The sequence below is a fragment of the Ambystoma mexicanum genome, chromosome 5q (genome assembly GCF_040938575.1).
Source record: "Ambystoma mexicanum isolate Mex_15411 chromosome 5q, UKY_AmexF1_1, whole genome shotgun sequence".
Lineage (NCBI taxonomy): Eukaryota > Metazoa > Chordata > Amphibia > Caudata > Ambystomatidae > Ambystoma > Ambystoma mexicanum.
Genome location: NC_090933.1, coordinates 118,412,137 through 118,429,212, shown reverse-complemented (window position 1 = coordinate 118,429,212; position 17,076 = coordinate 118,412,137). Strand labels below are relative to the sequence as shown.

General features: G+C 41.8%; 1 protein-coding gene across 1 annotated transcript in view; it reads left to right on the top strand.

The window, feature by feature from the left end:
- The window catches only part of LOC138497282 (dynein axonemal heavy chain 5-like), a 1,499,851-nt gene that overhangs the window by 205,830 nt on the left and 1,276,945 nt on the right, over positions 1 to 17,076 (top strand). The window contains exons 14-15 of the mRNA XM_069620634.1: positions 1,642 to 1,761; positions 4,304 to 4,505. Of these exons, the coding sequence (XP_069476735.1) occupies positions 1,642 to 1,761; positions 4,304 to 4,505 (322 nt within the window). The remainder of the gene's footprint in view (positions 1 to 1,641; positions 1,762 to 4,303; positions 4,506 to 17,076) is intronic.

The following is a 17,076-nucleotide window of genomic DNA, read 5'->3' as shown; positions in this document are numbered from 1 at the left end:
GCATGGGTCTGGCATGGATTCACAGGCAAACCCTCCCTCCTGCCCCGCTACGGCTCTTCTTGGTCATACTGCCACTTTACGTGCTACCACATCTGAAGATGGCTGCCAGAGGAGGGGCCTAGGGAGAGGGCATTCATTGGCTGTGGCGGTATAACCCAGAGCTCAGTGATTTGCTTTAAGGAGAAAGAGTTTGTAAGTGAAAGTGAAACTGTTTTTTCTTTTACTAAGGGTTCCCGGCCTGACTGGGAATATTCATGAGCATGTGAATGCATGCCAGATCCATGCTGGTGAACAACAGTTACAGGTAAGTAACTTGTTCCATATTTCCACTTTAGCATGTGAATCAGCAGCTGTAATCTGTTTTACATGCAGGTCAGTGAAAAAGTGACACGTGTGTGTGTGTTTGCGCCTGTTGGCAGTGTATTGGATTGTTTGTGACTGTTGGACTGGTCTATAGGGAAGTCTGGAGATATCCCAGTAGGCCTCTGCACCCTGGGCCTCCTTTGTGTGGTGTTTTCTCATAGGAAAAGGGTTGGGCTTGCTGAAAATGTATAATATGGGGCACTTTGAGCATTATTTATTATTTCCAGGGCCTCTCTTGGTTCCCAGTCCACTCCTGCTTGTGAGGGAGTAGAGTTTGATGGTGTGGGGTGGGATTGTTTAGTTTTACCCTTAGAAATATTAGTACTAGAGCTGGGACAATGATTGTACCAGTAGAGGTACAGATTTAGGCTAACACTCAACCAAACCAAATGGTCTGCAAACTCCAACTAATTTCTTTTTTCTTTACTATGTTTAATGATGGCCATGCATGATCCTCTTACACTTTTCTTTCTTCTTCTTGTTCTTTGATATTACTATCCAGTGAGCGAACCGCTGCCTTCTCTGGCAGATCCCTGATTGGATAATGGATAGACCTGCAGACTTTCAGAATGAAGGAAATAAACATTTTGAACCGGTGCATAGCAAATTATTTACCTTGTCGGCAGAATAACTCTGCAAGGGAACCCAGTGGGTGAAGTGCGTTAATCAGGAATTGCAACGATCCAAGTTATTCCGAAGACTTTTGGGGCTATGGGCATAGAGTGGGCTCCTTTGACATATGATGTGGGGTGTAGTAAGGTGACAGCATTGTGGATTGAAGTGACTGAGAAAATTAAGAAGGTGCTGTTATTGAACATGGATTTTGATTTTGTAACTGTTATTTTCGGTCAGAGCTATCTTCTGGAGGATCTATCCTTTCCCCAGAAATGCTGGTTTTTCAGAGCTTCATTATCTTCCCAAAGAGGTGATTTTGATAAACTGGAGGAGTGATACGTGTCTTTCAAGTTCTGCATGGGTTGAAGCCCTCTGTAAAATGTCCTTCTTAGAGACAGTCGTATTCTGTAAACTATAAGAAAAGCGCCCTTTTATGAAGACATTTAGGGGAGGTTTTTGGATCTGCTGTGGTTGGTTCTTGATGTTTTCTGGCCTATATAATACTCTCTGTTGGGGGATTGGGAGGTTATTTGTATTTACTGTACCGTTTGCTGATTTTTGTTTCAATAAAAATGTGACTCTAAAAAAGAAAGGAATTGGAACTTTCTTAACCTTTTATTTTCCTAAATGATGTACCTCGATGTATCTTTGCTTCAACTTCAGGAATGAACTATTACAGCGGATCCAGGAGTGTGTTCATTTGAACAAGCAGTATCAGAGGTCATTCCACCGAATCAAGGAGAAACTGAAGGAAAACCCGAAGGACAGGCAGTTTGAATTCAGGTAAATTCTTTATCCAAGTTTTTGTCCTTCTCCAGGCATGCACTTGTTGAGAAAGCACTCTTAGCGGAAACAGTACTGTAGCTTTCGCTGAGCCCCTGCAAAACAGGGGCACTTATTTGCAGAGCAGGTGGGTGAATGGGTTTTCTTTATAAGGCAAGTGCCACACCTGTGGTCCATATTGCTCAAGTAGTCTTCATTACCCAAACACCATGTCTTCCTCATCAGAGTCCTTAATCTGTCAGACTGAGAGGAGGAAGACTGGTGAGGAGGCAATGGCCTGATTACTTACAGTTAATATTCATTACTTCAGCTCTTTCTTATCACCGTTCTTGACCTAGAATAAGGACTGTGACGAGGAATACTGACAAGGGGGTAATGTAATTGTGTGATAATTCCTGCCGAAACAATGAAAGCTTACACAAAATTAAAGTGGCTCAGACCTCAAGAACTTAAAAGTATGCAAGGCCAATCATTTTCAGGAAATATATTCTGCTGTTTGATTGGAGAAGGCAATCTAAAGACAAGTCCCATAGTATACCACAATGGAAGTATTTTAAATGGTCTCTTATCTGGCAAGAACAAATCCTGGGAGGTTGCCAGAAGTATGCCTGGCCTGGATAAAGCAACTAGTTGGCCTATGAAAAATGATTTTTGAATACTAAATAAACTGAAAGGTGTTATGAGCACTTTTGAATGCTAAAAAAGGTGCTTTTGAATACCGAACATATTAAGACATTGTAAGAAAATGTGAATGCTGCACACAGCAAAAGCAAGTGATGAGGATTTGTGAATGAAGTGAAAGCAAGGTGGTGCAAGTAGCAGATACCACGGAATGAATTATTTGAGACACAAGTGTTGGCAAAGCCAACAGAATATCAAGAAGGGTATATGATGAGAAATAAGCATTGGAAAAAACTAAGTGTTCAAGGAACCACAGAATGCGAGGAAGCCTGTACTGGAAAGAGCCAGAAGAATACAGAAAGTGTAACAAAGTGCCTGGTGGCCAACCAGGCCACAGTAAAGTGTTGAAAGCATGTAACACTGATGAAAGAAACAAGCTTCACTGTCAAAGACAAGCGGTGGACAAAGCAAACCAGAAGGGTAATTGGTTGCGTGACCTGTAATGGGTGGACCGCGTGGTCTGACAACTGCGCCTAGACAGACTACCCCCTTTATGAAAAGAGCCATTGAAAAGTATCCATAAAGAAGCTTGTGTTTTTCAGCAGTCGCTCATGTGATTTTGAAGTCAAGAAACACAACTATTTAAGTGAACCAGTGAAAAGTACTGATGATAAAAGAGCTGGGAAGTGTCTCAAGGAATTATGTTGTGTTGAAAAACTGGAAGATTTGAACTCTCAGGAAGGAAACCCCAATAATTTGCAAACGGTTTTGAAGATGGGGAAGGGGATGCTTATTACAAGCAAAGAGATGGAAGAAGCTCGGAACTTTATTTATTCTGAATGCTATCCATTTTGATGCTGACATCCCTACACATTGTATGCTGTTAGATGTGAGGGCAAGTCTAGGGTTTGGACACAGACCGATATTTGATTTGGACTGCCTGGTACAAACTATCTATTTGTCCATTTATAATGCGCCGGAGCCTGTAGGCATCAGGGCGCAGAAGTAAAGGCAGGAGGGGGGACAGAGAAGGCGTGATAATTTTATTTAGGTAGGGAAATCCTATCTTAGCATAGGACAAGTTAGGCCTTACTTCATCCTGACTTTTAATATAAAGAACACTTTTGAACTAATATTGAACCTGTTGTCTGTGTCTACTTCATGATGCCTTCACATGGAGCAAAGGAGCACATTCATTAATTCATACATTCTGCTACTCCAGGACAGGACAATAATACACAGAGTGAACATTGAGGCTGCTTCTAAAGTGTGCCTTTTATCATTATCCAAACGGTAGGATTGATATACAGTTTTGGCTGGCAGAAATTGTAGTGAGTTAAAGTAACTTGCACAGTTAAGGCTGTATTATAGAAACGTTGCACACGTGCTTAGCATGAGGGCAAATATTGACCTAGTACTAAAAAATATTCTTTTGCTGTATTTTTGCAGCAGGACCAATCCTGCCCTATTTCTAGGATTAAGGCAAGGGTTACCCGGGTGCAAAAATTGTTGTTTTGCACTACAGCAATTTTTGAACTTGCACTGAGGCAAAGTTCTGTAATATGTCCTGGTATGTTTAATTTTGGGAAGTGAAACGTGTGCAGTATAGGTAACATTTGATAGCCAAAGGGTTTGCGGCAGGGGATTTCAAATGTCTTCTTCTCATGCCCACTGCGGTACAAACACATTAAGAAAAGGGCTACTGAACGCAACATTGACAACACTGTGAACATATACATGCATGCAATAGATGGACTGCAATAGCAGGCTAGCGTAATGTTAAACAGAGAATTCAATTTACATTTGGCGTCCACTGCTTCATTTAGAGCATTGTGAATGGTCCAACATACATTCTCAGAAACATCATATATTGTGTTTCACTGGATTGTATATGATTGCCGGTTTATATTTGATCTTTTAGTGAAAACTACATCTTTGGAAAATTTGACACCTTCTCCAAGCGTTTGGAAAAGATCTCAGAAATGAGTAACATTCTGGAGAGCCTTTCTGACCTGCAGAACATCAGGACAGAAGGGATCGACAAACTCAGCATTCGCTACCAGACCATCTTGGCAAACACCAAATCCAAAACCTACGACGTTCTCGACCACAGGAAACTGGAGGTATGAATAAGTCTCAAGCATTTGTTCTCATTTTGACATTTTTTAAATGTTTGTTTTCACTCGCTTTGAATACAAAAGTCACACTTTCTTATTGTGGGGTCCTGGAACTGCATTACTATCATTTTATACTGATTTTTGTTGGAGCTCTTAAGTATTGTGGCCGGTTACGAGTATGGTGATAACAGGAAAAGCAGGTGGGGCTTGAGCTTATAAATTGCACTGATGTGCAGTGTGCATATGTGGCGGGATACCTAGCATCAATATTTGCATGATCTAAAAGTTCTTTCTTGCACTCGTCAGTCAGTGCAGATGCTTTTTCCTCAGTGCTCAGTCTGATTAATGTCATTTTTTGCATTGGTAATTTGGTGCAAATGTCGGTTTAAAATTGCTGGTCTCCTGGGCAAAGTTGCCCGTCAACTCGGCTACATTTGCTGTGCTGCACTTTGTAATCCAGGTTCAGGTATTTTCAGTACTGCATTTTCTTAAAATATTAGATAATTGGGAGGTAGGATATGACAAAATACTGCATTTGGGTACAAAGAAAGTACTGCATAGGGTAAATAAAACATATTTTCCCCATGCAGCACTTAGTTTACTCTATGTGGTGGTCTATGCCAATTTAAACCTCAACTTATATTTAGGTGGTTTTTAACATCAAGTGGTGGTGTTACTTAAATTGCCATGTGCTTTCATGATGGCCGTAGAGATATTGAGGCGCATTGTGGAGTGTTGCTGTTAGAGGCAAAAATGAAGGCCAGTTGTTTTGGATGTTTTAGCTGCTGGGACATTTGAGGCAGTTTAGGTTGTGTGAAGGAGCGAGTGAACGTATGGCACAATGAGCAAACCGGAAAAATAATACTTTAATGTTTGCTACATTGTGTGTGAACAAACAACACATTGGGAAGATGTCAGCTTGCAAAGAAAGCTATACAATTCCTGAAAATTGAAAGTTGAGTCGCTATTTTCGGAAATCGCAATGCAATCTTTCATATTTTCAGAAATCAATACCAGGTTTCATGTACAAATTGTTAAATTAAGTTTATTCTGTTTAGTTTTAAAATTCTACAGCAATCCCAGTATATCTGCATGATTGCCAGTTCGCAGGGGGTCATGGTAAAAAAGGGAATATTCGATAAGTGTGCAGCAAGCAATCTTGATACAAGCGTAAAGTTTCTAAATTGCTGCTTCTATTCAGGCACGTGTTTTAGTTGGTGAAGCCAACTCTGGCAAAATATTCCTGTGTAGTATATGCTTCCAGTTTTTTTTTTTTCCTGACTCTTACATGACAGGGACAGGCAGGACATGATTGGATGAATACTCCTGGCACTCCTACGCTTTGGCCTCTCCTCGTACTACGCCTGATGAAGTCTGCATTCATACCAAGTAATCTTGCTGTGAATGAAGTTTCCATCTCACACAACATTTAGCAAATGAAGGCACAGTTTATGTTCCATCACACTCTATTATATTCAAACAGTGGTCAGGTCAAGCGGAACAATGCTTAATAAGCAAGGCAAAACCGACAAAAATGAAAAGAAGAAACCCAAAACATACACAACAGATCAACCCAGAGAAGACATCCTTTTCTTTAAAAACTATACTCATTTTATTATCATTGCAACATTAGAAAATGCATATTAAATCTACATGGCTCATATTTAATATTAGCTTATTTTTTATATAAAAATAAAGTGCATCACAATTTAAGTGCTTATCTTAGAGAAAGACCGTCTAGCCGTTCCGTGCCGCTGGTATGTAGCTGGGCTGCCTGAAACCCCGGGTAAGTGATGGAGATCACTCAAGGGGGGGGGCGGCAATCGCAGCTGCTTCTCCGGAATACTGACTGAAAAATCAGCAATGTACAGTCAAACAATGATAATACACGCAGAAACTGACAGTGGGGTGCCGTACGTGGACTACTAAAGTGTCAAGACAACAGAATACACAAAAATCAACCTAACACTGATTATAAATAGTAGTTTCGATGGTATGGAGCATCTAGCTGTGCCACAGTTGATGCCCATCTTCTTCAGGTTGGCGCACTCCCTATATCCAGTTGGTAGATGCAAACACATAATTTATGGAGAGAGTTGGTGGGCTCACACTGTGAACGAAGGCAACATGTGGGGATGTTGTGCTGTGCTCAGTCACAGTCCCTTTCTCTCAGTGCGCACAGGAATGCAGAAGTGGGTCAAGGACACTCGGACCCTGAATGTCACCCATGGAACGGTGATGCAAGCTGACAAAGACCGCGCAACCAAGGCACAGTTTGGTAATCGTAGTGGGCCATATCTCTTCTGCTAGTTTCTTTTATCTAGCAAGTATGGCACGGCTTCTTTACTTTTTAAGGCAATGAGATGTAGAGGAAATCATCACTGACATGGTTGGAGCAGTTTAGGGTTAACTCACTATTCTGGGTTTCTGGTTGGGGCCCTCCAGTGTTCACTTGTAGGCACTTGTCACTGAACTACAAGCACCCTGGTCCAGAGCTAAACAACCTTTTATGGAGCAAGTGATGGGATGTGCAAACACTCTATCCATGAGCACATTCACGTGTGGTGGGTTGGGGGGGTGAGCTGGGCAATGCATGACTGGGTCATTTCTGATCCTTTCATGCATTTGTTATGAAACACTGCTCTCCCATTGGCATGTGTGAGTAGTCATCAAATAAAATGTTGCTCAAAAGCCTTCTGAAAGATGAAGGGCAGAGACAGCCCTGCTGGGATTGGAATCAGGGAAACGCAGATGGAGCACAGCTTGGAGGAAGAAGTGCTAAGCACAGTGAAATGTAAAATATCATTTATTTGACCAACTAAGAGCAATAAAGTGTTGTGCATTAGCTTGCAGAACCAAGTGAATGAAATCTGGAATTAACTATTAATACTTTTGGACTACAACTATATTACGATTTATAAAAAAAGCAATACTTTTTGGACGCACATAGCTACAGAAACGCATTCCTCTTATAAGAAGGGCCACCAATATTAAGAATGAGTAATGCAATATGGGTTTAATATATTACATAGGCACTATATATTCCTTACTCTTACCTTACTGAAATGAATATTGCAATCTCATTTTGTCAGTAAACTTCTATTGGTATCCATCTCTCTGCATAATCCAGCAACTGATGCTAATATTTAGAGGCAGAAAAATGCCAGTGTTGTGCTCGACCTTTCAAAACATTGATATATTCGAATGCAGGCCGACACCAAGCTCAAACAACGCAGGTATTTTTAAAGACACCTGCCTCCCACCATTAAATAAATGTGTACATGCTCTAATATCAATATTTAACCAGGTAAGTGACGCTCATGTTTGAAGGCTAAAAGGCTGGTTCAACTTTAACGTGTGACACATAGTATAAATAAACCTTCACATTGGGGACATGAAGCCATCAAGCTATCTTCCCATTACAAAGGGAGATCCGTGCATTTATGGGTGTTCAGGTCAGCCGATAGATTGGGAAAGCCAAATAGTTCACCTGTTGGGGAAATCTGTCGTGAATGCCTGCTTTTCTGAAATAATTGCTTTTTACGGTTCAATGTCTATATCTCTACCTCATTCGTCAAGCTTGTCACATAAGAGCAGCTGCATCCAGTGCTCCAGATAAGATTTTGAGGTGGGAGTATTTTACACATGATTTTTCAAATTAGAGCGTAAATGCAATTTCAAGAGAGTAACAATGAGTTTTCTCCTTTGCAAGAGAGTAACACGTATCCAACATACACCCAATGCATATGTAAAATCAGACTCGTAGCCCAAAAGAGTTGTAGATCAAAGTTGTCTGGCTTGGCTTTAACCATTTTATTACACTTGTGGAAAATATTCTGCCATAAAATAACTTACAAGTACCTGGTACTTACACAGCTTCATTTTCAAAATTCTAGAGCCTAGAAACTCTGTTAAGAACTACTATAGATTGAGACTGATGTATTGCCCGCAGAGGGAGTGTGAATAAGCAATTGTTGGCATTTGATTTACTAACAGGAACTTGCACACATAATGTTAGCAAAAGTCACAAACTGCTAATCTACCTTTACCACTGTCTGCTGCAGGAAATTAATGTGGATCGCCAGACACTAGTTAGCAAAATCACTTCAAATAACCAAAAAGTGCATGCAAGCTGAACTGCATTATGTAGGCATATTTATAGTTTTACTGGTTTGTTGTTTGTGTACAAAGCCAAAAGCCACAATTCTGGCAATTACAGTTAGGCAGAAATGCAGGCGAGTGCATAAGTTGAAGACTGGTCCCAAAGCCCTACTTCAACACTAAAGTGTGTTATCCTGGACAAATAATTTTGCCACTGTGCCTTTTTAGCAAAAATAGAAATTGCTACTGCAAGTGATTTATTTCCAACTAGTTACTACTAAAAAAGCCTGACTGGCCTCTGTTCCACTGTTCGACCTGCAGCATTAATAGTAGTGACCATTTATATAATGCACATAACAAAGTTTGTCTCTTGGCTTACTCCTTGCTGCTTGTTTAATATAACTTCACATGAACTCCTCGAGTATTAAAGACTTGTCTGTACCTTCCCCCATCTTCTACTTCCATCCTAGGAGAGCAGTCTTGATTGCCTGATAGGTTTCCTCCTAGATAGCCAAGAATCTGCATCTCGGATATAACAGGCATCACAGCAAATTAAGCCCATGACCGCTAATCACATCAGTGGTGGAAGTGGAAAAAAGGAACTAGTGGTCCTCTGGTTGCATCCAAAAAGGAGGGAGTAGGATGGCCGGACAGATGGGGTGGGAGGCAGGTTGGAGTATGGGGACAGGGGACCAGGATCACAAACCTCAGCTGAACAGTGAAGCAGGGATTTTAATCCACTCTGCAAATTTGACCACATACCTTCCAAGCATTACTCAGTACAAATAGTTTGGATTTCAAGGCCTACAGTAATGATGTCTTAAAGAGTTTACTTCCAAAAACACAAATCGCATAATAACACCACATGGCAACATGTTAAGCATGAATGGTAAACTAGAAGTTCCAAAAATCTAGTTAACCCCACTTTACTTTCAGTGATTTAATAAAAGATGTTTTGTAATACACTCAGATAGGGAGATTAGTGCCCTCTACTGCCATCTAGTGGAAGAAAGTATGCTTTTTAATGAAAATAAATACAGCGTAAACGGTACACAGAAGAAAAGTAAATGCTCCATAATGGCTTTAATTACATGCGTATAAAGCCAAGATACGCACCTTATCTGTAGGGCTGGCTGCATCCTCGCTACATCATATGTGTGTTAAAGGCACAAATAATTATAGGGGCCTGCCATTGAAGGCGGAGCCCCCGATAATGTTGATCAAATGCTAGGGCCTTCAAATATAATCTACATGTTTATTTAATGTTTATTTTGGAGATTTGTGTTTCGCACTACACACAGCTGGTTACTGCTGCAGAGTGCTAGGTTTGTCTCCATAGAATGATTCCTGCACCCACCATGCTCTCCACAGAATCACTCCTCCTGTACAAACATTCCTTTCTGGATCACATAAGTTATAGGCAAACACTGATTTGGGATCGTGTCACTTGCCTTGAATTGGTCAAGTTAGTTGACAGAGTTTACAGTACATTGTAAAACATTAGCAGGGCAGAATCAAATCTGGCCTTTCTAGATTTATTTGATGTTGTCTTTGAAAATGGTGTGAGTGCTTTGACATTGGATGGCAACTGTGTGAGGCCTGTGGATTTTGTTGGTAATGTCTGTCATTTGATGTGAGAGTACCAGAGCACATAACACAGCTCCTGACCAATGAGGATATTTACCTGACATATGATGTAAATAGTTGGCAAATGTTTGGGTACTTGGTCATATGACGCCAATGCCTGGGAAATGCACATGCAGCAGACAAACCGATGGGCTTTGTCAATGCCGGTTTCATGCATGCTGCCTCAAGCACCCATTTGATTTCATATCATGTCAAATCAATGAAAACATATTTTGGTTGCCCTGCAACATACTATATGTATCATAGTGCCTGGTTATGTGGGAGGATCATATAAACATAAAATGATCCTAGAATATTTGAGGAAAGTACTTGGTTGTAGTCTGGAGGCAAATTTGACTAAACTTCGCCCCATGTGATATATTCCATGGTGACATTATCACTAGTTACCAAACAAAACAATGATCCCTGTGGTATGTCAGATTCAGGAGACAGACAAGGTGGCATTTTGGGTTAAAGGTTTCTTTTATTTTCAATACTGTGAGGAACCTGAGGGTACACCTTGGGCCTTCCTCTCAGGTGGCCAGTGAAGGGCCATCACTTCTGGATCCCGACCCTGGGGCTGGATATGTGAGGGAGGATCACATGGGTGGAGGGACCTTGGGGAGTGGAGGAAAGATGCCTTTAAGTGAGGCATGGACAGTCATTGGCTGTGTTATGTCATTCATTTAGTGCTGTGCGTATGTTAGTGAAATGTGATTGGAGCAAACAGTTAAAAAATATCCCAAGATTTCCCTCCCGTGTGGTGCCACAATGATTCTCACCCCTCCCCAGAACAGTTAGTAATGAGTGATATAAGATTTGTGCTGACTGTTGTCTCTTTTGCAATGGTGATGACCAATTGTAGAATAAGAAATCCCCGAGACACCCTGTTTCTGGTGGTTAGAGAGACGGTCACAAAGTACCTTCCGAATATTGGCCTTCGCAGTTCATGTAGTGGATGCTCTGGAGGCTAGCCACCTCCCAGGGACACGGAACCTACCACTTGATTGGTTCCTCTAGGAACGCCACACCGCTCAGTTTTCTTTCACATGACCACCTGTCGATAGGCATCGGTAGGCATGTGAATGGACTGCTGGCTCAGGTTCACCTCCCCTCCATCCCAGAGTGCCTGCTGGATTGGCTTGCTGCCCTGTGTTGACATCACCCCATGTGGTTGCAGCTGACTCAGTCGGCCAGTAATGCAGTGTGAGTTCTGCCCCCCTGACCTGAGTAAGTTCATCATGTGCTTGGAGCGGGATTTCCGCAGATTGTATGTCCGGCCCCCTGTATGGCGCTGAATCAGCACCTTCAAAACACCGTCTTGGGGACTGGTTTTTCTCACACTGCCTTGCCTTTCCGCCCTCCTCACAGCTCCCTTGAGCAACTGCGTATCTTCTCTTTCTGTGTGGTGCTCGTCCAGGCAGACATTTAGGTGGGCCAATGTTGTTTCTTTGTTCCGGCCTCCTCCAGATGTTCCCAATCTGATGGAGCTGGCATTCCCATCCTGCTGTGTTTTTGTGGGGCTTCATTGTCTGTTCCGTGTTGCGCACTCACTCACCGCTCTGGAGTTCTCCTGGAATATCTTGTTGTCCGTGCTTCTGTGGTCCTGGTCGTAGCAGGATTGTTGAGTGATCCTGAGCTGCAGGATTGCTAAGCGGTGGCGGCCGTGTGCTCGCTTTTCTCTGCCACACCTCCCAGGAGGAGGCCGCTCCTTCTCTGCAGCTCAGCGGACTTCCCTTGCACATGTCCACTGTTGATTGGGTTTTTATCCTCCACACAACGAAGCGGTGGGGTTATTATCCACTCTCTTCTGAGGTGTGGACAGTGCCTGAAAAGGGTCAGCAACCATATAAGACATTTGTATAGGAAGTTGCAAGCTATTATACAGTTTTAAATCACATAAAACCAAGAAAACTATTAGGTTCCCGAGACAAGGTAGGCTAACATGTATCCATGTTTAGGGATTGCCTACCCTCTACATGAGAGGATGAATTCCCTAGATTCATCACATCCCACTCATCAAAACATATAATCGTTCTTCTTGATTGATATCCAATTACACGAGAGAGGTTGGTGCACAAATTAATGATGGGTAAATCCCTGTTGTGTGCTGGTAACCTTTTATTGCCTGACAGTGTTGTGGCACCTGCGAAAGGGCATGTTGGTATTGGGTGAAACCTGTTCTTATCTGACGCGCTGTCGGGCGTTCTGCCCTATTGCATTGTGCCTGCAATAATGGAAACCCCTTCCTCCACCCTTACGATTGGCCGTCTTGTCATACCAGGGTGAGGCCCATGTGCCCCATGCCATGATCCCAGCTCCCCCACTTAAGGTTACCTTGTTGATGCACCGGATAAGGCTTTGGACCCCACTGAGCTCCTGTGAGAGACTTCACCTTAGTAAGCCCTTAAAAGCTGGCACAAGCAGTAAGACTAGTGACTTACCTAACTCTTCATGGCTGCCTTCCAACTCCAAGCAGTGGAATGCTGATACCTGTGGCTTCCCCGTATGTACATTGCGTTGCCATCATATCTTTTTCGCACTGGCTCTGTCTGCCCATTACAATTATGTTTGGGATGCCTTTTGCTGAGAAACTGCTTGTGCAGCATAAAACCTGACTTCATCACATTGGTTACCATACAAGTATGTCTTTGGCTTTGCTTCCTGAGCCATAATGATCTTTTGACTCTATGTTGTACCTAGTTATAATTTGTCATTATAATGTTCATATAGTTGTGTACCGTGGCTGCAGGATGTTGCCAACCATTGGTATGATGCATGCTTTAGAAAAGTGAACGTAGGATGCACCTTTTCATGGAGTTTCAGTGCCTCCTTTTCCATGTGTTTTTTTTGCCTCATAGGGCGCACTCTATATGTGTGCCCAACAGTTGTCTTTATACTCATCCAGCCTTTAATGAGGCTGCATCCCGATTTAATGCCAGGCACGTGTGCCAGTTGTTAAGGCATCATGAAATAGACACAGACAATAGGTTCAAGTGTTCTCCACAAACTTTTATTAACTCAAAAATGCAGGGTGGGGTAAGGCCTATCTTGCCCTATACTAAGGTGGGATTTTCCTACCTAAAGTAAACTAAGGATAGTCTGCATCAGGAAATCCAAAGAAAATGTCTGGCTCTGTCCAAAACCTATACCTGCCCTCAATTCTAACTGTATACAATGTATAGGGATGTCAGCATCAAAATGAATAGCGTTCAAAGTAAAGTTCAGAGCTTCTTCCAGGCCTTGGCTTGTAATCAGCTTCCCCTTCCCCAACTTCAAAACAGTTCACAAGGTATGGGGGTTTCCTTCCCGAAGAGGTCAATTATTCCAGCTTTTCAAAACGCCACAATTCCTTAGGACACTTCCCAGCTCTTATACTATTGATACTTTTCAACAGTTCATATAAGAAGTTGAATTTCTCAAGTTCAAAATCCTCTAAGCATTTATTGTTGTGTCAACACAAGTTTCTTCATGAGTGTTTTCAGTAGTTTTTCCATAACGGAGTGCACTCTGTCCACCCATTACAGGTCATGCAACCGATGCCCCTTCTTATCTGCTTTTCCATTAACACTGTGCCACTGCTTTTTTAAATTGACTTTTCCATCCAGGGTTGCACATGGTCTATGTGTAGTTGTTGGACCCCACCGTCCACTCATTACAGGTCACGCAACCGCTTGCCCTCCCTTGCTACTTTTCCATTAACATTAGGCCACTGCGTCCGCTTTATGGTGCTCTGTAATTTCTCCACCTCTGTCACCTGCTCCACACACTACACAGTGGCTTGGTTGATCACAATGCACCTGTTACGCTTTCCTTGAACTCCTTTGGTTGCTACCAATGTTAGATTTCTCCCATCATACCCTTCTTTGTATCCCTTGTCTTTGCCAATATTTGTCTTAGATAATATAGTTCATGGTATCAGCCAAATTCACCACCTTTCTTTCACTGCACTCAATATTCCCGAGTGCCATCATGCACTAATTGCATCTTCCAGTATTCTCCTGGCTCTTGCAAATATGCATAACATGTGGTTCCTTTACTTTTCCTTTTTGTTTTCTCATACATTGCAGTTCACTGTAATTGGGCCGATTCACAAAAACATTCAATTACTTTAATGTTCAAGCTTACACAACACTTGCTTTCATTCGTTTCGGTACTCAAAATGTGTTTCTAATTGCTTTCACTATGATTATCATTCAAAAAGTTCTTGGTTTTCACTTTTTTTGGCATTCACAAAACCTTATTTACTTTCTCTTCACTCAGTATTCATAAAAATGCTTGATTCCTGAATAGTACTTGATTTTTACTCTGTTCGGTATTCAAAAGTACTGGGCTTTTGCTTTGTTCGGCATTCACAAATGCTTATATTTATGGTCTTGTTCTTTTGCTCTCCCCTGACCTCCAGCGTCCTTCAGCTCCACTTCCTGGTACATAAACTCTGCATTCTTTTCCGGGTCTCGAGTGCTCGGCTGTCCACACCGATGCTGCCTGTACCTAGCTTCTTCCATAGATGCATCTGTCTGGACAGCTGACTCTGCACACAACCGACTCCATTTACCAAACGAGGTCAGGGTTTAAATTTCCTGCCACCATAATTAGTCCAGGAAAGACTAGGCCGCTCACCATTAGAACAGCAGTTCTGCCTTACTCGTGCCTGTCCTCCTCCTTGTCTCAGTATATTGCTGACGTTGTTTTGTGTCTGTATTAACAAAACGAGGCTGACCGGTATTTGTCACAACAAAATGAGGATGTGTCTTCCTAGTTGGTCTCTTCTTCGTCCCAGTGATGAGCAGGGGTTTCAGGGGAAAAGCTCGAAGGATAGAACAGAGAAAAGCCTGACAACCTACTAAGGTCTGAGGGATATAGGATTCACTATGAAAAGGAAATGGGGGGGAGGGGTAACCATGTCTCACCTTAGTACATCCTCTTGCCCACTCCCCAAGTCTCCTCCACCAAGGTGACGCTTCCCTGCATAACCAACCCCAGGGTTGGGATCCAAAAGCGATTGCTTTTCCCTGGCCACCCGAGAGGAGGATACAAGGGGAAAAGAAGTGAGTATTTACTCCAGGTTCCTAATACAGTATGTTACATAGTGAACCATGGGCTTGCATCAGCTAGCCCATGGATGCTATGGCTAGGCTAGTCTTCCCAAATTACTGAAACCTTTAAGCCCTATAATTCAAACAAAGTAGAGTATCTCGGACAGAGTTTCAAAATTGCAAAGTAAGATTTATTTTGCACATATCATAGACTCGAGCGGACTTCAGGTTCATCCACGACAAGTATTTCAGGGAGGGTGGAGAAGTGAAGGGCCTGATAGTACACAGCGTCTTGTTTTATACAAAAAGTAATCTTGCATCAGCATAGGTCATTTGTTATTCAATTGCAAGAGATAGTAACTCAAATATGTTCAGTCTACATACACAATGTCACCCTAATCCTCAGAAGGCAGAACAAATTGTGTATTCAACAGATGTTATTGTTATGTCAAGAGTCTCCACTTTACTTATGGCTTTAATTACAAGCTCTTTCCACCAGTTCACGCACAGTGACTTCTGTTTGAGGCCTTAAACACAGAATTAATTTGCCCTCCGTTCCAACAATGGTCACCCTATTTGCGCAACCTTTAAAAGATACCTTTCATGCGTTTAGCAAAGTGGAAGGGCTGAACACTGGCTCATTGTCTAGCTAACCTCTGCTTAGTGCAGCCAGTCTTTACACAACATTTTGTTAAGCGAATAGAGCCATATTGGAACAGCAATTCCTACTTCATGGAATAGGAGGACAAGTCCTTAATGTTATTTTACCTAGGTTCATCAGTGAAGGGCCTGCTGCTGATACATGCCCTCTACACTGACGCAGCCTTTTCTTGTGATGACTGACAGAGGAAGCCATGAACGCATTTCTATTTTGTTTTTACTCAATGACTGACAAATGTGACCCGATTTAAAAAAAAAAAAAAAAAAAAAAAAGTTAGTGAAAGTCGTAATGTTAGAATATTATAATATGCATCTTTCTTAGCCCTAAGCGAATCCTTTTCTGTGAAAAAAAATCTTCTGTCATCAGTTGCTATGATAGTATGGAAAAATATGAGTTTATTATTTATTTACATTTTGTAGAGTGTAGGAATTGGCCTTTAGAATCTGAGAGAGCTGTACAAGAAGCTGTAGATATTTAGTTAATAGTTAGTGCCCTTTGTAATGTCATCTCAAAAGTTGGCTGATTTTCAAGCTATTTGGAGGGAAAATACCTGTTTGTCATGTTTTTGTATAATTTCCCCAAGGTCAGTGCAAAGCATGACAGCTTTTTCTTTCATCTTGTACAGCCACTAAGCGCATTAAGGTTTTTTTTTTATAGCATTTGGCAAACCCAACATGGAAAGATGAGGGAAGTTATCCTGGGATTGCGAAACACAACGGTGAAGTGTTGTAGCTCAGGCAGTTTTGGGATCCGTGCTGGGACCAAGTTGGGGGATTCCCAGTGCGCCCACTTATTTGAACGCGTGCAGGTTACATAAACGCTAACTCAATATACATCTCTGAAGAGGCACCAAAAATAAAATCTCATATTTCACTTGGACGCGGATGCTTCTGTTCTCCATATGTGAAGTGTAACTGATATGGAAACACTCCCTTTTGCCCTCTTGCAATCATCATACAAACAATGCTAACCTTGCTCTGTACTGGCATTGCTTTTATTTATTTTTGTCTGGATGTTGGAATGACTAGTATCTTGCCATGTACTAGATAAATAACAAATCCAGGATTAACACAATTATTTATTCTTAATCACACATTTTAAATCGGGAAATGGTCAAAGTATTTTGCAGCAACTGCCAAACATGTACTAC